This window comes from Copadichromis virginalis, linkage group LG4 (genome assembly GCF_057382275.1).
Source record: "Copadichromis virginalis isolate Kocher_CV1m ecotype Utaka linkage group LG4, C_Virginalis_male_GT1.1, whole genome shotgun sequence".
Lineage (NCBI taxonomy): Eukaryota > Metazoa > Chordata > Actinopteri > Cichliformes > Cichlidae > Copadichromis > Copadichromis virginalis.
The window spans coordinates 34,850,654-34,870,793 of record NC_140621.1 but is presented as its reverse complement, the minus strand read 5'-3'; the positions used below and the strand labels follow the sequence as shown (position 1 = coordinate 34,870,793).

Here is a 20,140-nt window from a genome sequence, read left to right as displayed (position 1 = left end):
TTATGTACATTAAATGCATGAAATAAAATAGACAATGTGGAAATTTTAAATTGAGAATCTGAAAAAATAGTCCACGAGGGCCAGATTGGACCCTTTTGTGGGGCAGATCTGTTTCCCCCGGTCGTATGCTGGACGCCCCTGGCTTGTTTCCTTATCATATGTTTCAGTACATGGGTAAAGATGATTTGATTAGATATTATAAAACGAAAGAAAGAGCAGCTGTAGTACTCTGTGTCGGTGTGCACTTTGCGGTTGAAGGGTGCAGGGTTTTCCCACATGACCGTGAACGCAGCGTCAGATGATGAGAGTGGGTCATCAGCTGCAGTCAGTCAGGTGTGGTCGGCAGGGAGACGGTCCGACCGTCGGAGCGGCGAGCCAGCGGAATCAACGGGCACAAGTCAGAGTGTAGCACCGGTCTGTGAGCATGACCCACCGGCCAAGCACCGCATCATGACCACAGTAAGTTCGTTTTTTAAATAAACGGCGGCGGGTTGAAAGTTTCTCCGAGCACTGAAGTTTCCCGACGTCTTGGCAGGCCAGCGTCGGGCCCGGACACCGTCACTCCAGGCTGGATGAACAAATCTGGAAGTTTAAACGTTTTCTTGCTAGTCTGCAGCGGTACACCCAGTACCAAATACACATTTAGCCTTATAACGAGCGGTCATTGCTTTCTTCTTTATTTACACCCGTTAAATTAACGTTAATATTTATTTATTCACCAGTTTTGTCCCGTTTGTGCCTTAACAGGTCGGTGGTTTGGCCGTTAAAACCATCGAGCTCTGAACAAAACTACAGTTTAACGCCAGCACTGTGTTATTTTATTTGTGCCGTATTGAAGCACGCCCCTGATTCATTTTTACAATGTTTTCACAAGTGACTCTAAGTCTTGGATTGGCATAGTTTGATTTCATTTAACGAAAAATGAATATATTTCGCGTGGAGTCAGGCGTGTCGTTCCACCAAAAGCTACAAACGCTCGCGCAATAAGAGACTTTCGAACGTGCTGTCCCAGCAGCGGGTCAGAAACTGCCAGTAACGGCCGTTAAAGATTTTTAAAGCTGAATCAGTGACCTGAGGCCATCCACAGACCAATAGCCATCTCTTCTAATGTTTGATGGAATTATCTGCCAAACTGCTTCAAAAATCTAAGCGAAAACATCAGTTTTCTACGCCCAAGCGTTTTAAACCTGAGTCACACAGATTTGGGACTTCTTTGCTCCAACGTTATGTATTATACTTCAATTCGGCATGTATAGACACACAAGGTTGCACGTAATTTATACTTTTATTCAATAATTTGCTGTGCCTTTACATGGTTGTTGAAGTCTAGTTAAAGGAGCCAGTCCGTTACTTTAAATTTAGGTTTATTTTTCTTTATTGAATCACGTATACATTTGGGGGCTTGATGTGAGCCGAATCAAAGCCGATCGGTCCAAGACTTTCCGGGGTGAGTAGTTTTATTGTTGAAGGCATTGATTCTGCCGCCACATTACGAACATTTAAATGTGCGTTTGTTGGAGTGGAGATTGGCGTCGCTCTACTCACGACAGAACAGCGTCCTGGGGCTGGATTAGCTCGCATTAGCGAAGTCCAGCCTTTCCTGTTTTCACGGAAAGCGAACCCAGCAGCAGCCAGCTCAGCTCCGCTGTTTTACCTGAAGAATTTAGAAAAACAACCAAATCTGGACGATGGCCGTCAGTGAGCTGCTGATATTGCTAACACAGATAAGGCATTGGATGGGGGTGGATACAGCAGGAATAGGAAGTTATATTTAGTGACTCAGCTGCTGTTCGAGTAACAGGCAGGGAGTTAAGGCGGGACACAGCAAGCAAAAAGTTGTGAAGTCTGATGTGATTTGGTCTGACTTCTCATTACCTTTTCTCCTTGTTTTTGTTTAGCTCCTTTTGGTGAACCCTCCTCGTGCAATGAAACAGGGAACGGGTGACTTTTTAGCCAACCACCAGAGGAACCGAAGGGATTGAGTCAAAGAAACCTCTGCAGATGTAACCGCTGCTGTTAAAAAAAGAGGAACATCTTAGTTTCTTTCAAGTGCAACAACCAAAAAAAAAGAGGTGAGGGGCAGGAATTCTGAGGAGAAGGGCAGTAATGGGCTTTATGATCAGCACTACCACAAAATGCCAAATGTGCCCATCCTGGAGCCGTACATGTGAAGACTGAGCATCCAGAGGAGTGCTGGAGCTGCACTGACACAACTGTGGAGGAGTTGTTGGAAATCCCCCACAGGAGTGTCGCTGGGTGGAACTGGAAGTAAGGTGGATCCACGGTGCCGGCCCTCGCCGTCAAGCGTGAATCATAAATGCAGAGCTCTCGAGAAGTGCCACCTACTCTGCCGGCTGCTGCGGTTTCGCTTTTAAAACGATGTGAACATCAGAACTGAAACTAGAGTGTAACTGGAAATGTCCTCACACCCAAAGGGGAAGCGAACCTGTGATTTCTGGACAAACTCTTGAGGTGGTCAGCGTTTGGAGGCGGAACAAGGCGAGTGCCGCATGTGCACTTGGAGGGAAGGAAGCTCACCTTCCTCCTATGAAACTGGTTTTACTTGGAAATCCAAAACAAGGCCATCCAAATGGCAGGGAAGGACTACAATCATCTCTTTAAGCTGCTCATCATTGGAGACTCCAGTTAGTACATTTTAACTTGTTTACATCTCTCTGCAGTCAAAGCTTTTCTTTTTTTTAATGGAGCCCTGCAAGAAACAGATGTGTGAACAGACACTTCCAGTACATTTAGGCTGCTGTCTCTGTGGGCCAGTAGAACCATAATAAACCTATTAATAGGAACGTTTCCATACTGATGAACTGGGGAGGTCTTACTGGTCGAAATCGCACCATCCCTGTCCTGGCTTCCAGTTTGTTTCAGAATTGGTTTTAGCTGATTTTTGCCGATCACCTGGTCTGGTTTTCACCTGTATGTGAAAGAAGCTTGACTGCATGAATCTCAAAGGTGTTGGCGTTGTAGCCCTCGGGACCCCTCACAGACTCACTGCCTTCTTACTGCCTGCTTTTATAGACTTGCTTTAAAGAGGACCTGTACTCATTCCCAGCTCCATGTGCTTATCCTTGCAGTTAGAGTAGCTTTATGTGATTTAAAGTTAAAATTCATCTTTGTTTTCTAATATATTATGCACAGTTCATAGAGATTAATCCTGAGCTCATGCCAGCCCAGATGCAAGGCTGGATTAAGGACTAAACATTTATTTATTTATAGCGCCATAATTTTATTTCTCGACGCAACTAAAGCAGCTTTGCATGATTCACAGTTCAAAATAATCCCCCCCTTAAATCATACTGAGCCTTGCTGCGGGCCTTCAGTTTGTCCTCTGACTGAAACAAGCTGTTTAAACCCCGCCCCCTTTAAAATCAGTTTTCTTGTGATTGGCTGCCCAGTTTGAGCTTTGGGTGGGTGGAGCTTTCCAGATTAGAGAGATCACCTCTTTATGACATCATACAGATCCAAGAGCAGAAAAAACTGTGAAACAGAGCAGTCGGGGATCATGTTCCACAGGAGGTCTTTCACTGTTTTTGTGATGTTGTTTGTCTTCCTTATCTCCTAATGTGCTCCAATGTCTCAGATATGAAACGTAGATAGATGTGTGTAAGACGTCACAGCTCGGGTATCGGACTCGGCTGTAGTGGGCGTGTCTGATGCATGTGTGAATGTTTCTGTGTTTTGGCTGCAGATTAGGCCCCATGAGGGGCGGAGCACAGCTTTTAGTTTAAAAGGTCATCGATAAAATAAAGAGTCCAGGACTGGGGTGGTGTGATATATCTCAAACCAGTAAGAGTGACTGAGTACCTAAATAAAAATAATGATAATTAAACTTTAACATTTCATGAATCCAGATGTTGTTTGAAAGCACAAAGTCCGAGTTCAGACACTGCAAAGCATGTTGGGATGCCAGCACCGCGGGCCTCAGCAGAGCCTGGTTTTGTGCTGGGAGTGCGTTCCCAGGAAAACTCGTTTAATGTCACTTTCTCAGCACGAGAACAAGAAAACAAACTCTCTCCAAGCTCGTAGTAAAACAAAGATGACTCCATAAAACAAACGGACCTGGTCCTCTGCTTTGGAGAGAGCAGGCTCCAGTTATTGATCGAATGTTGTAGTTTCAGGGCTTTTGGTGTCAGGCCTCCTGCAGGAGGTGCTGAGTCACTGTCGGTCACCTTCTTCCCTGCAGGAACTTATTTTAGAGCAGTGGGTGGATTTCATCGCTGCACATGAGACGCGTGCCTGGATGGAAAGACGGTTTCAGGAAGCTGCTGCGAGTTTCCAGTTTTCAGCTCGACATAGTTCTCGTGCCTTTCGTTGGCAGAGCTGTTTCTGTGAGGAGTAATGCTGTCACGTTTATCGTCCATCTGTTTGAGGCGTAGCAGGCAGAGGTTTTAGTTCCTGATAAACGAGCTCCATCTCCGAGCCTGCTGAACGAGTCTAGTCCAGTCTTGTTTTGGAAAACCGCTTAAATGATTGAACCAAGCAGTGATTTTTCTTTTTTTTTTTTCTCCAGCTTCTGGAATCTGATTTTGATAGACAGCACAAGTGTCAGCTGCAAACATCCAGCCTGCAAAGCAGATGCAGGACTTGTTTTTACAGGCGTGTAGTCTCTAACACTTTAATGCTCTGAGAAAACTGTAACTTTCCCATCGATTTCTCCGTTTAGCCCGACGTCTTCCTGCTTCGTCGGCTCTCCTCTGTCAGGTTTTCTTCAGATGCTTTTCTCACACATGTCCAGTGCGAGTTCAACCTTTGTCCTATTTTGTGTTGTTTCACTTTCCTTATCTCACCTCCTCCCGTCTGTGTGTTTTGCTGGTATGTGGCTGTCACTAAAGTTACAGTGGGGGTCATAGTAGGCTTTACTCAAACAGATATTAATCTCGTCCCTCTGATCTTTTCCCCCCTTTAGATGTGGGAAAAAGCAGCCTCCTGCTCCGCTTCGCAGATAACTCCTTCTCAGGTGAGTTGGTTACATGAAAGGTGATACCTGCTCACACTAAACACACAGCAGACTCCAGTTATAGGCCGAGAATTAAAAGCATTTTATCAGGAGGAGTCATCTTATCTCCAGGAGTCATAAGAGCTGTCCTAACACGTCAGGAGCTGCAGGAGAGGCAGGTCTATATCATCAAACGTTTAAATGCTTCATCCATTTCCTCTGAACGGTCTCGTGTGCTCGCACCCAAGTGTCAAACAATAACTGCCCTCCTTTAGGAATATTAATAACCTGTGTCGGCGTTTTGAATCCACTCTGTGGCGTGGGTACACAGCCACGGATGTGGAACAGAAGCAGAAAGTTGCTGAACTGAAAGCCGACGTGAAACTAGAGTAAGATGTCTGTCGTGCGCCAAATCTCAAAGTGATGATGCTGTAAAGACGAGTTGGATCCCAGCAGAGGAAGCGACTGCGTCAGGCAGCAACAGTCCAAAGTTTATTTGCAGTTTTTTTTATTTGCTGATCGTTTCATAACAGGAAGCTCAGGTGTTGGAGAAACGTGGTCGTTGAATGTGTCATTAGTTATGAAGCGCTACCAGCAGCATTCACACTCAGGCTTGTTTACCGAATGGAACACGCATCTCACGGTCGATTAAAGCGTGTCACTGGACGGTTTGTCTGGTCCTGACATGACAGACCAAAAGTTCTCACGACAGCTGGAGGACGGAGCCAGAAACACGGCTCGGTTTTTTCTTGCTGGAATCACAAACATGTAAGCTGGAGTGGTGGTGGTTCAGTGGGCTGTAGCTGCGGCCACAGATGGTCAGAGTGACGGCCAGCTGCGATCCCGTCTGAGAAACCGTTTTGGAGCCTCGGCCACGTTTCTGCAGTCTGTGGGGAAATATCGAGGGTTTCTAGCAGAGTTTTTCCCACATACGGCTGGAATGGCGCTCCGTGTCTCAGCCGCTCAGCGGGAATCAAATATAGTTCTCGAAGGCGGGGAGAGGATGTAAAGGGGTGGGGCGAGTGGAAGTGGGCCAGGCGCTCCTGACAGGACGCCAAAACATCTGAAGTGGTGGAGTTGGTGCGTGAGGGGGGAGGGGGGGTTAACAAGGGCCTGCAGATGCAACAGCAGGACACACACACACACGCAGTTGCACACACACGCACACACACGCAGTTGCACACACACGCACACACACGCAGTTACACACACACGCGCACACACACGCAGTTACACGCACACGCACGCGCACACACACGCAGTTACACACGCACACACACGCAGTTGCACACACACACACACACACGCAGTTGCACACACACACACACACACGCACACACACGCAGTTGCACACACACGCACACACACGCAGTTGCACACACACGCACACACACGCAGTTACACACACGCGCGCACACACACGCAGTTACACACGCACACACACGCAGTTACACACGCACACGCAGTTACACGCAGTTACACACGCACACGCAGTTACACGCAGTTACACACGCACACGCAGTTACACACGCACACGCAGTTACACACAGTTACACACACACACGCGCACACACACGCAGTTACACACACACACGCGCACACACACGCAGTTACACACACGCGCGCACGCACACGCAGTTACACACGCACACGCAGTTACACACGCACACGCAGTTACACGCAGTTACGCACACGCAGTTACACGCAGTTACACACACACACGCAGTTACACACACACACACACACGCAGTTACACACACACACACACACGCAGTTACACACACACACACACACACGCAGTTACACGCAGTTACACACGCACGCAGTTGCACGCAGTTACACGCAGTTACACACACACACGCAGTTACACACACACACACGCAGTTACACACACACACGCAGTTACACACACACGCGCGCAGTTACACGCAGTTACACACACACGCGCGCAGTTACACGCAGTTACACACACACACGCAGTTACACACACACACACGCAGTTACACGCAGTTACACGCAGTTACACACACACGCAGTTACACGCAGTTACACACACACGCAGTTACACGCAGTTACACACACACGCAGTTACACGCACACACGCAGTTACACGCAGTTACACACACGCAGTTACACACACGCAGTTACACGCAGTTACACACACGCAGTTACACAGTCTGTGGGGAAATATCGAGGGTTTCTAGCAGAGTTTTTCCCACATACGGCTGGAATGGCGCTCCGTGTCTCAGCCGCTCAGCGGGAATCAAATATAGTTCTCGAAGGCGGGGAGAGGATGTAAAGGGGTGGGGCGAGTGGAAGTGGGCCAGGCGCTCCTGACAGGACGCCAAAACATCTGAAGTGGTGGAGTTGGTGCGTGAGGGGGGAGGGGGGGTTAACAAGGGCCTGCAGATGCAACAGCAGGACACACACACACACGCAGTTGCACACACACGCACACACACGCAGTTGCACACACACGCACACACACGCAGTTGCACACACACGCACACACACGCAGTTACACACACACGCGCACACACACGCAGTTACACGCACACGCACGCGCACACACACGCAGTTACACACGCACACACACGCAGTTGCACACACACACACACACACGCAGTTGCACACACACACACACACACGCACACACACGCAGTTGCACACACACGCACACACACGCAGTTGCACACACACGCACACACACGCAGTTGCACACACACGCACACACACGCAGTTACACACACGCGCGCACACACACGCAGTTACACACGCACACACACGCAGTTACACACGCACACGCAGTTACACGCAGTTACACACGCACACGCAGTTACACGCAGTTACACACGCACACGCAGTTACACGCAGTTACACACGCACACGCAGTTACACACGCACACGCAGTTACACACAGTTACACACACACACACACGCGCACACACACGCAGTTACACACACACACGCGCACACACACGCAGTTACACACACGCGCGCACGCACACGCAGTTACACACGCACACGCAGTTACACACGCACACGCAGTTACACGCAGTTACGCACACGCAGTTACACGCAGTTACACACACACACACGCAGTTACACACACACACACACACGCAGTTACACACACACACACACACGCAGTTACACGCAGTTACACACGCACGCAGTTGCACGCAGTTACACGCAGTTACACACACACACGCAGTTACACACACACACACGCAGTTACACACACACACGCAGTTACACACACACGCGCGCAGTTACACGCAGTTACACACACACGCGCGCAGTTACACGCAGTTACACACACACACGCGCAGTTACACGCAGTTACACACACACACGCAGTTACACACACACACACGCAGTTACACACACACACACACGCAGTTACACGCAGTTACACGCAGTTACACACACACGCAGTTACACGCAGTTACACACACACGCAGTTACACGCACACACGCAGTTACACGCACACACGCAGTTACACGCACACACGCAGTTACACGCAGTTACACACACGCAGTTACACACACGCAGTTACACGCAGTTACACACACGCAGTTACACACACGCAGTTACACACACACACACACGCAGTTACACACACGCAGTTACACACACACACACACGCAGTTACACACACGCAGTTACACACACACACGCAGTTACACACACACACGCACACACGCAGTTACACGCAGTTACACACACGCAGTTACACACAGTTACACACACGCAGTTACACACACGCACACACACGCACGCAGTTACACACACACGCACGTACGCACGCACGCACGCACACAGTGCGTCTGCACTCGCGTTGCTGTGCAGCACGTCTGCCTCACTCTGGCTTTTATTTTTTCTCGTGTGGTCTCGTGCAGGCAGCTACATCACCACCATCGGCGTGGACTTTAAGATCCGGACGGTGGATATCGACGGGGAGCGGGTGAAGCTGCAGATCTGGGACACGGCGGGGCAGGAGAGGTTTCGAACCATCACCTCGACGTAATGATCTCTGAAACTTTCTCCCCCGAGTTTCTTTGTATGACTGCGTGCAGCCCGCTGCAGCGTCATCGTTGAGGTCATCAGTTTATTCCGCTTCACCTGTCCCCAGGTACTACAGAAACACCCACGGCGTCATCATAGTTTACGACGTGACAAATCCAGAGTCGTTCGTAAATGTTAAGAGGTGGCTGAATGAAATCTCCCAGAACTGTGACAACGTCTGCAAGATCCTGGGTAGGTCGACCCTAAACTCATCCTGAATATCAGTGTTTCAGTGTGAACTCTGACCTGCTCACAGGTGTGCCGAAAGCTGCTGAGAGGCTCCGTCTGCTTCCAGGTGACGTACGGTTTGTTAAAGATGCAGCTGCATTCATTCAGCTCCATTATCCACTTTAATGTCCAGACTTGGAAAATTGAGTTTGGATATGTTTTAAAGTCCACATGCAGTCAGCTTGAACACTGGTCGAATATTTTATCTATTATGATATCATGCAGGCAGATCTCTGGTGAGGAGAGCCTCTTTCCCCTCACCAACAGTTTATAAACTTCCTGATGGTGAGACGTGCCGTCCCGCTGAGTCGTCATAAGCACTTTTGTAGATCTACTGTGTTTAAGACAAACTGTTGTTATCAGATGATTTCTCAGGTTCAGTAAACGTGAAGTTTTACTGGTAATTTTAAACAGGAAGGTTATTGTGCAGGTCTGACTCTGGGGAGGTGAATCAGGGTTGACACTTAGAGATGCTTTGGTTCATTTCAGACCTGCAGCATCAGTTATTAATATCTTTTTTTATGATGCATTTGAGTTTCACCCTGGTTGGGGACGTCTGCAGGAAGCGTTTACAGATGGATTTTCCTTCTTTCCTCAGTGGGGAACAAGAATGACGATCCTTCCAAGAGGCAGGTGGATACCCAGGATGCTTTGCGTTTTGGGGAGTCGGTGGGTGTCCGTGTCTTCGAGACGAGTGCCAAAGAGAACATAAATGTTGAAGAGGTGAAGCTTTAAATGATTAACATCCTGATTTAAAAAGATTTTTTTGGTGTGCAGTTTGTCCCATTACAAGGTCGAAAGCCTTTGTTCCTAATGTTTTGTCTGTAAGGTTGGTATTGAAATGACAGGCAGGTAAATTAGAGCGTGGGGTCGTAGTTCTCAATGTGACCTGAGGGGGGCAGTGTCCTTTCACTGCTGTCATCCAGGCCCAGTGACGCAGAAGTGTCTCATAATGATGGGGCTTCAGGTTGAATGCAGTGGTTTCCTTCATACTGGATGGTCCAGGCCTGCAGATGAAGATGCACCTCATCATCTCATTATTACACTGCAGAGGGTAGCGATGAGGAGGAGGGGTCTGTTTAGCCTCGATTTGAGCTGAAAGACGGAGACTGTGGTAACAGCAGAGATGGCGGTTCGTCCTCAATCCCGCTGATAAAAATGCTGGTAAACCACCAGCAGGGACCCTGTGACTGATCTCAGATATATTCACCATGGAACGCTCAGACTGTTTTAATAACGGAGACTAAAGTAAAGGCAGGATCAGATGTGACTGTGCTTCCTGTTGTTACTATCCATGAGTATTTGCTTTATTATTTTTAAAATGTCTTCAGTGACACGAACAGTTTCGTGCACGGTGTCGCTGCCGTTTGAGGGTCGGGGAGTGGGACACGGGGCCGCGATAGATAATCCTGAAGTCTGTGTTGTTTCTGCTGCTCTGCTCAGATGTTCATGGCGTTCACCCTCATGGTGCTCCGGGCCAAGAAGGAGAGCCAGAACAGAGTGGAGAGGGAGCGGGAGCGGGAGAAGGACACGGTGAACATCAACGCCCAGCGAGACCGAGACCGCAGGAAGAGGGGGAAGAAATGCTGCTGAGACGCCGCTTCTGCCCACAGCATTCAGCTGAGACTGAACTCGGCGCCTTCGAGGCCGTCTCTCACTGCAGATATGAATGTGTGGAGCTACAGCACAGCAGGCTGTAGCTCTCGCTGTGCCTGAGGGTCTACAGTCTGCCAGCACTGAATGCAAGTAGCAGCCAGGAGGTCACATGACCTAAAGGATCATTCTGGTGTTTATGCTTTTTTTTTTTTTTTTTCTTCTAACCAGACTGCAGCGTGTCGTGTGTTGGACTGAAGCTAAAGAGCGACTAATGTGCAGGTTGGTTTGTGGATGCTAACCAGAAGAAACATTTCTGTGACGTTTATTCAAACGAGTGGATTCCTGAGCTCGCCTTAAATGACTCGTTTCAGTCTGAGCTGCACTGGTTTATGAGGAGGTGTGTGATCATCAGCTTAATCAGCACCTGTAAAACTCTCATTCAAGTTACACCACAAAAATGAAGCTTCTATCCTGGCTTTTACAATTTTCAAACACTTCAATCGGCAGGAAACAAACCTGGTTTCATCATTAAAACTGATTCTTTTTTACTCATCTCTCCAAAGACAGAAGTCAGTTCATGGTCACATGTAGCCAAAGAACTTTCCACCAACATGGCCCCGATGCTTGAGCTCTAGAGCCGGGGACCTCTGTGGTGACCATTCAAACACCGTCCACCTTTTTGGCATGAAACGTGTTTGATTGGGCACTGCGTCAGTCAATAATGCGTCCTGATTGGTGGAAAACCCGGAGATTTGGTCACATGTCGAGTCTGTGCTCCCACCACAGCTGCACAGCGCTTTAGGGAGAATCAGTTTTTATGTTAAAGTGCTCCGATTCTGCTCGTTCCCTCCATGTTTTTGGATTAAAGCGGCTTTGCATGATTACTCACTTATCTCGTGGTAGGCTTGTTTCAGACAGGCTCCCTCCTGTCTGAAACAAGCCGATAGCTTCTCCCCTGTTAGGTCAGTTTTTCTCCGGTTGGCTCATCAGCAGAGGTTTTGAAAGTGGGAAAATAATGACCTTGTGACCTTTCACAATGACAGGTTCTAGTTGTGTAGGTTTCACTGAAGATAAAACTGCAGGGATTTGTTTCTATTTTGTTCTGTTACCTTCTGTGACACGTGGAAGATGAAAGCCATATCACGCTCCACGTCTTTAGTCGCCAGTTCTCATGTTAGTGGAAAAAAGGGAGTAACACTGAGAAACTCTACATCTGTATTTGCAGTGAACTAAAACATGCAAAAACAAACACCAGCATGGTCCTTTAACTTTGGTCTTAAACCACTGTTTAGATTTTTTCTTAATACAGAACATGTATTTAACCAGTGAAAGGGAGCTGTTTGTTCAATTGTGACATTAACGTGTGTGATGAGTACAAACTGTCTGCATGCCTTATTTCAGTCTGAATGAGGCCAGTAATCCCAAAACATGTTTTAATGTAAATCTGATGCCAAGCAAATGTGTCCAAATACAATAAAAGCAATAAATTCAGTGATTCTTTGTGCAGTGATGAGACTGTATGCAATGAAATCCTAGAATTTCACTTACCTTTAGTAGAGTGACCTCACAGCAGCCATGTTTTTGGTTAGGTGATGTCATTAAAATGCCCCAAAAGGCTCCAACAGTACAAACACGGCTCAGAGGTCCAGCTCAGGTGAGGCGGAGCAGACAGTCACCTGTGCCACGCCCCTAACAATGCAAACTTTAAACAGGTGAGTTATAAAAACATCGTCCCCTGTACAGGTGTTATTTTTTATTAGTCCTTTATTTACCCAGGTAAAAAAAATCATTTCCAACAGAGACCTGGCATCATCAAATACACACAGCACTATAACATTTACAACCAATACAATATCCCCATACCATGTGGAAAATGTACAATAACAGATCAAATTAAGAGTACATTTAAAAACAATCACACTGAGTCAGAGCTGTTCTCTCGTTCCTTTGAGACAGACTTAAACTCTCCCAAGGTAACCAAGTCAGATCATTTCAGTTCCTTCTGCAGATTGTTCCAGGAAGCCGGGGCAGCGTGTTTAAAAGCCCTTTTCCCCAATTCTGTTCTGATTTTTGGGACAATCGATTATGAAGGGGAAATTCTCTACAGAGATCAGTTTGTGTCAGACACTTTTATTACTGCTGTAAAGCTTTAACATGGGGACTGACTCGCTCCTGGAGTCTCTGCTGGACATTAGAGGAACTGCAGCTGTTGGTGTTTCTTTGTTGTCAAAGAGTGTGTTCCCACTGTTGCAGCTGCAGGCCCTTCCGCCCGTGGTTTTCATCTCACAGAGAGAACCAGGAGAGGCTGAAATGTTTGCTCTATACTTTGGGAAGAACTGCAGCTGTTAGAAAAAGGCACAGATGAAAGTGGTTTTGAAATGATTCTGTTTATTAACCAGTTTTACACATCGGCGTTCACCAAACACCTTTACAGTTATCTCCAGGTGCAGCATCAAATCTGTCCGTACTGATGCTTAAAGGAGTGGAAGTGCTTTTATTTTGAAAAAACAAACACTGCTTTTCCTTTTTTTATTTAAATCCATGCTGCTTTCACATCATATGGAAAAATCCAGGAAATTTAAGTTAGAATTGTTCCATATTTACTCCATGAGCCCTTTTAGTAAAAATCCCTCAGAGCAAAACAAACGCTGGAATCTTCCACATATTCCGACGCACTTGAACGCAGCACAGTCATCAGTTGGATTTGGGCAGCCTGTAGATGTTGCCGGACATTATGAGCTGATGGTCCCTGACCTTCCTCTGCAGGAACGCCTCCAGCTCGTTCACGTCCATCTCCGTGACGACGGGTCCCGTAGCGACGAACATCCGCATCTGTATGCGTTCCAGTGTCATGGTGTCCAGGTTGGTGAGCATGGCCTGGACGTAGACCCAGAACAGCTGCAGAGACAGAGGCCCAGTGTGCTTACTGTGAGAGTTTAAGACCTAACTAGAACTAGCTGATACTTTTCAGGCTGAAGCGCTCGTTTGAGCTGCTTCCCCAGCAGAGCGGTGACGTTCCAGACAGCTGAAGACATACACCACGCGATTCACAAAGCACTGAACCCCTACGGCCCCTCCCACAAGAGGTGGGCTGTCCACAGCTGTGCCTCAATGGCTAAGATCCCGGCTCTCAGGCGCTCTCCCATGAAAGACCTCCTTAGGAGACCCAACCAGGGGTGAGTTACCCTCCTGGGATCATGCGGGTGCACCAAGTCGTTCACAACAATAAGCTCGTGATTTATGGAGCATGTGATCCTAAAACACCCACTGTCATTCATTATTAAGTGATTTTTATAACACGACTGAAAAGAAGCGGCACATCATCAGGTGCCAGGTTTCAAATACTTAAAGTAACTAAGTAAATAACCCTGAGACAGCAGGATGAATGAAGTGCGTACCTGCAGCTTCTCCTCCCTCTGCTCGGACTGTGTGGCGGTGTTGGAGTCCCTCTCCTCGTCGCTGTCGATCAGCATCACGCCTCTGTCCAGCTTCTCTTTCGACGAACCCTTCTCCACCACGTAGAAGTGGCCGCCCGCCTCCTCCCTCAGCACGCCCTGCTGCTGCCACAGAGCCAGCTTCCTGTGCACCAGCTCCTTCGGGGCGCCCAGCTTCGCACTCAGCTCCTCCAACGTCCAAGAACCTGAGAGGACGAGCAGGTACACGACGATCAAACTGCATCTCCCTCGACTCCACGCAGCGTAACGAGCGATGTCAGAGCCGATAGTTTACAACCATGACATCGCCATGTCAGGAAAACATCAGGGGTCATCGCAGAATTACATTTCACAGCATGAAAGCGCTCTGAAATGAAAGTCCTTACTTTTCTCTTGGAAGTACATGATGGTGGCAGCCTGGATGGGTGAGACCGTGAGGTTGGTGAGGACTCGGTCCTCCAGCTCCACGTCCAGAGTGACCGAGCCCAGGTGAGGCTTCCAGCTCAGCGTCCTCATGGCCTGAAACACAAACGGGACTCGACTCAGCAGGTAAAAGCGTAGCTGTGCATTTGGTTTCTACTGCAAACCAAACCAGAGACGCCACAGTGGGTCAACTCCACCTTCAGCTTCTCGTAGCGGTGGGTGTAGGCCTCCATGGCCTGGCAGACGACAGGAGGGAGCTCCAGCTTCTCCTCCTTCAGCGCGGGCCAGAACTCAGATGAGAGGATGATGGCCGACAGGGGCAGCGGCGGCTGCTCCTCCTCGCTCAGCTTTGACTCCTCCTCGCGGATGTTGCTGTTGATCCTGCGAGAATCCGCCATGTCCTGCATCCATCGGGTAATCACAACGTTCTCAGAAATTCATCCTTTCAGGGAATGTCCTAAAATATCTGGTTAACGATCCATATTCCAGATGTTTACCTTCAACATGACCTCGCAGTAATGCATGTGAGACTCGCCGAACCGCAGCTTCAGCAGCTCCACGTTACGAATCTCCCTGAAGACGCAGAAAACAGGACGGGCGTGAGCGTTTACTTTGCTATCAGTGACCCGACATGTTCAAAGTACCAACACTTTCTCTCAGCTTTAAGCTGGGCGCTGCTGCGGTCGTACCTGGCCGTGTTGTAGTTGAGCTGCTGCAGCAGCCTGTCGGCGAGCACGCCTCTGTACTCGTCTATGAAGATCTCCTTACTGCCGTAGATGCTGACCAGCAGGCTGATGATGTCGGACGAGCGGCGCTTCGAGCCCATTTTATCTGAGAACAAACACACGAGTAAGATCTTTCTCTTCAGCTGCGGTCTCCTTCTCTGCGCTCAGCGCGGTGCGTTCACTGACCGGGCATGGCGTCGGTCGGGTCTGGAGTCCAGTCCTCGGGGTCGTTGCCTTCTTCGTCGCTGTCCTGCATCTCCAGAGTCACCGGGTCTCCTCGGGACAGCTCGGAGGCGAGGTCGGTGCAGCCCTCTGCATCTCCGGTCAGACCGGCTACGATCTGCCTCACCGTGTCCTCCCGGGTCCTGAAACACAACACGGACGTTTGATCCTCTGCTAGGACGTCAAATGTTAAACTCATGTAGAACTTTACTCACAAAAAAGTGCACGATCAGAGCCAAAAGATCAGAGCAGGACTGAAAGCGAATCCCGCCGGCGCCTGCGTGGACTCACCTGAGGTACTTGCGGATCGGCTGGGAGACGACCTGCAGGATGACCATGGACGGGTCGAGCTCTCGGAGCGCTTTGATGGCCGAGATGTAAACAGTGAGGATGTCTGACGTGTGAACGCCTGCAGACAGATCAGTCAGTTTCACAGACGTTACCATAGAGACCAGCTTCCCTACACGATGATGAGGATGACCTGAGAAATCACACGTGTGCACGACGAGCTGAAAAACAGCTTCAAAATAAGCAAATCAACAAATGCTGTTTTTAAACAGCTGCATCAGCTCTATGGTCCGCCTCCACCTCCTCCTTCACCACCTCACTGAACCTCCTCTGGGCTCTTTTCCTCCTCCACCTTCATCTCATTGTTGTTTTCTTCTCTAATCCTGACTTTAAACATTGAATCGCGTTTAACTTAAAAAAATCTGCCACCGCGACTCATCAGGTCACAAAAATAAACCCCAACAGAAACCGACCCGGGTGCAGTAGGCGGCTTTCGAAGGCGGATTTGAGCGAGGTGAGGAGCTGCTGTCTCTGATTGGTTCTCTCCAGGCAGAACTTCAGATCCTCAATAGCAGCTTTGGATTCTGGGAAATCTGAAAGGAAGCACAAGAGCCAAGAAGAGTTTGAAATCTGGTTTACAGAGAGAGAGAATTATTATTGTTGTTTTTTGACTGTGGCTCTGTTACAAACAGAAACTGATTAAATGACGTTTTTCTGTGTTTTAAATGTTTATCTACTACTTTATTACTTTGTCGGGGAGCTCTTTCTACAAACTTCATGCCCTTCTTTATTGTTTTCGAATCCTTTCAGTGGGCCAGAGTGGATTCTTTCCTGGGGCGATTCTGTCCCACAGGCCTTATGTTTGACCACCCTGTTCTATAGCGGTGGCTAGCTGAAACGCTCCGTCGTCCTGACTCGAGCTGAGCTCTAGGCGATGACAGGAAACACTGCCGTAGAGGAAACGAGAGCTCCGCGGCAAAGAAAAGACTTAAAGAATCAGCAGGCGTCAGCGTCCAATCACAGCTCAGAGGTCAGAGTTCAGCCTGGCGTGGATCTGTAAACCTGCTGCAGACTCCCACCTCTGATGATGCTGAAGAGCTCCTCGATCCTCATGTTGACATAGATCCTGCAGAAGAACTGATGCATGTGGCACCTCCACTGCTTCAGCACCGAGCCGCCGCCCGGGACCACCTGGACGCCGAGACCGCCGGGGGCCGCTGGGAGTGAAGAAGCGGCATCTCCGTCCGCCTCACTGGCAAACACTTTAGCCAGCCAGCCCAGCACCAGCTCCAACCACTGCTCCCTCACACACACACACACACACACACACACACACACACACACACACACACACACAGTAAATGAGGAGCAGGCCGCAGTGAGTTTCAGCGTGGACAGATGCTGCACATGTTTCACCTCCTGGAACTCCAGCAGGAAGGAGCGCTCGTACTCGCCCCGGCACAGCTGCTCCATCCGCATCTCGATGAGCTTGTGGAGGATGGTGGTGACGGCCTCGGAGCTCACCCACTCCAGCAGCTGCAGCTTCGACCTGGAAACAACCAATCAGACGTCAGCGTTTCAGACTGCATGAGAACAAACAGCTGATCTGAGCCACGCTTCAGCATCATAAATACAACTGTTAGAAATGATCGAAGATTTATATTTGCTATATATTATATTATTATTATTTTATTTTAGTCACAACTTTATTTTTTTTTTTTACTCTGAAAATTCAAGGAAATAATGCCAACTTCCTGCCTCGTTACGTCAATTATTTCAAATTAAAAGCCTGACTCACAGGATGTGGCTGAGCTCCTGCAGGTGTTCCAGGGCCTGCTGACACCAGCACTGCTGCACGGGGACCCAGCAGCCCCGGCAGGCCCCGCCACCGGGAGCCTCGGTGGCGTCCTCACCGCTGCCCTCCCGGTTCATGTAGACAGAGAAGGTCCGGCTGTAAAACTCCAGCACTCGCTCCTGGAGGACGGGAGCCGGGGAGAAGAGGAGGAGGGCCCTGATGGTGGTGAAGGCTCGCTCCATGAGGGCTTTGGATCCTGGGCCACACAGACCTCCACGGCCCTCATCCTGCCACGCCCCCAGCTTCTCCAAACCAGCTGTAAGGAGGAGGAGAAGTTTGAATGCTGCGCACAGAGAAAACCCATCAACTCTCTGATGGTCCACTCACCCAGAAAAGGTTCGAGCCTGTCCAGCAGAGTCCTGAAGGCCGTAAGCAGAACCCAGACCCTGTCCTTCTCCTCCATCTCGTTCTCCGGCTGCTTCAGGGCAGACCAGAACTCGGGAACCACGCAGGCAGACAGACGCATCTGCAGCGTCTCCAGCAGCCAGCTGCCCAGCAGCCGGCCCAGACCCTGATCGTTCAGCAGGGCCAGCGAGTCTGAGAGGCTCTGCTCTGACACCGAGCTACCCGGAGACACCTGAACGCAACCAAAACACAGCGTTACACAAACACAGGATGCACACGTGCTGGTGCTGGCTGACAGGGTTTCTTCACAGCCAGTTTCAGTTTGGATTTCTTAGACTGACCGATGACCCTCATACAGAGGAGCAAAACCACGAGACTGGAGGAGACGAGTTTGTGTCTCAGCTTGTGTTTTTGGTTCAATTCCACTAACCCTTGTGGTTGTTTTGCTTCTTTTTGACCTGATCTGCATCTTGCTCCGAGTCTCCGTGCGCTCCTTTTGAGTCTTTGCACTTGCTTTATTAACCTGTGTTCATTTTACATTTCTTACAGTTGAATTTGTGTAGCTTTGTGGTCTTTCTCTAACTGTGAAAGTTCGTTTTTTCACACACTTGTTTCACCTCTGTTTTGTAACTTGTAAGTTTGGCTGTTTATGGACGTCACGTCACAGTTTACTTTACATTTATGAGGATTGATAACCAATAATGAACTCAGTAGGAAGCAGACAGAGGAAACAACACAGATTAGGACCATTAAGAAGACATCGATACATACAAGCCGAATTTAACCGAAAACTTCTCCTGATTAATGTGACACCTGAAAACCTCTCAAATTGCTAACAAACCACATCTACGACCAACAAAACGTTAAATCGAGAGATTTTTTTAATGGAGTTCGGTTGCTCGTTATGCTACAGTCACATAGCTGCAGGTGTCCAGAGTGGGAAGCCACTCACCAGCGCCGCAGTGACGGTTTCCCAGGATTCAGCGACCCCGGGATTCGGTCCGGATCCAGACATCTCCACTGAGTCCGGTTCCATCGCACTTTCCTCCATTTTCTCACACTTTTCCTCACAAACCGCGAAGCAGCTTCTCGGTGTCCCACATTTAAACTGTGGAGGTTCTATCCGGTTATAACGTCGCTCCAGAACATCTACAAACACGCTCCATGTTTCCGGTGGGTATTACTCATGTCTAAGAATAATATTGCTTGAAATCAGCCCCAGTTTCTGTTATTACTCTGAACTAAATGTTCTTCAGTATCGCGGGTTTACTTCTTCTTCGTGATCACGATCTTCTTCTTCTTTTCGTGATTTTGACGCCAAGGAGTCATATGCTGCCCTCTACTGTCAGACAGTGCGCATTGTAAATCCTCGCAGATTTTATTTTGAAGTTCACAGGAAGTGTCTCTGTGGGCTGGTGTTTGTCATAACAATGGCGAACTTGTCATGAGGAACAAAATTGCCGCTATAACGTTTTAAAATGGCTCTGTACTCGGTTGTTCATATCCAGAAATGATCAAAGAATTTAGAGAAAAACAAAATCAACTTTTTTTTATGGAGAAAGAAAAAAATGTGAATACTTTAACATTTTTCCTCACAGTGTCATAAGTCACTGGACATTGTGGACATCCACGGTCACTTCATGCATAATGCACATTCTATGTGTGTGGACGTTTGCAGGAATATGTGTATGTATATGTATATTTAGATGCTGTACATTTAGATGCACACTCATATTGCATGTGAGTGTGCGTGTACACGTCTATTCTTATAGATAACTATTACTTACATGGAAAAATTATGTTATAACTATGTAGTTTATAGTTTATGTCTTGCATATTTCTACAGCTATATCCACAGTCACATACTGTCTATGCTACCGTTGTATATAGTTTAATATCTTACTTATTTTATATTTGTTTGTATTTTATTTGTATTTTTTGTATTATCCTTCTGCTTTCTGTCCCTGAGCTGACGTAATGCAAAAATTTCCACACAGTGGGATC

General features: G+C 48.3%; 2 protein-coding genes across 5 annotated transcripts; one reads left to right on the top strand and one right to left on the bottom strand.

The window, feature by feature from the left end:
- The first annotated feature begins 291 nt into the window (after positions 1-291).
- On the top strand, positions 292-12,339 carry LOC146712010 (ras-related protein Rab-35). Of its 4 annotated transcripts, none has more exons than XM_085455090.1 (7): positions 293-459; positions 1,899-2,645; positions 4,922-4,972; positions 8,855-8,978; positions 9,088-9,212; positions 9,847-9,971; positions 10,692-10,904. In XM_085455090.1, the coding sequence occupies exons 2-7, from the start codon at positions 2,591-2,593 to the stop codon at positions 10,839-10,841; spliced, it is 630 nt and encodes a 209-aa protein (XP_085311216.1). In that variant the 5' UTR covers positions 293-459; positions 1,899-2,590; the 3' UTR covers positions 10,842-10,904. The 4 variants fall into 4 exon arrangements, with proteins under 4 accessions (XP_085311218.1, XP_085311216.1, XP_085311217.1 ...); XM_085455091.1 differs by lacking the exon at positions 293-459 and adding an exon at positions 1,062-1,447; XM_085455092.1 differs by lacking the exon at positions 9,847-9,971 and having other exon boundaries at positions 292-459; positions 10,692-12,339.
- Positions 12,340-13,223: 884 nt separating this feature from the next.
- LOC146712009 (anaphase-promoting complex subunit 2-like) lies at positions 13,224-19,451 on the bottom strand. The gene is made up of 14 exons (XM_085455088.1): positions 19,089-19,451; positions 18,119-18,368; positions 17,735-18,047; positions 17,353-17,485; positions 17,016-17,232; positions 16,410-16,529; positions 15,940-16,057; positions 15,613-15,791; positions 15,391-15,532; positions 15,199-15,274; positions 14,899-15,102; positions 14,665-14,797; positions 14,243-14,484; positions 13,224-13,742 (listed from the first exon to the last, which is right to left on the bottom strand). Exons 1-14 carry the CDS (start codon positions 19,185-19,187, stop codon positions 13,539-13,541), a joined length of 2,430 nt encoding a protein of 809 aa, XP_085311214.1. The 5' UTR covers positions 19,188-19,451; the 3' UTR covers positions 13,224-13,538.
- Between the last annotated feature and the right edge of the window lie 689 nt (positions 19,452-20,140).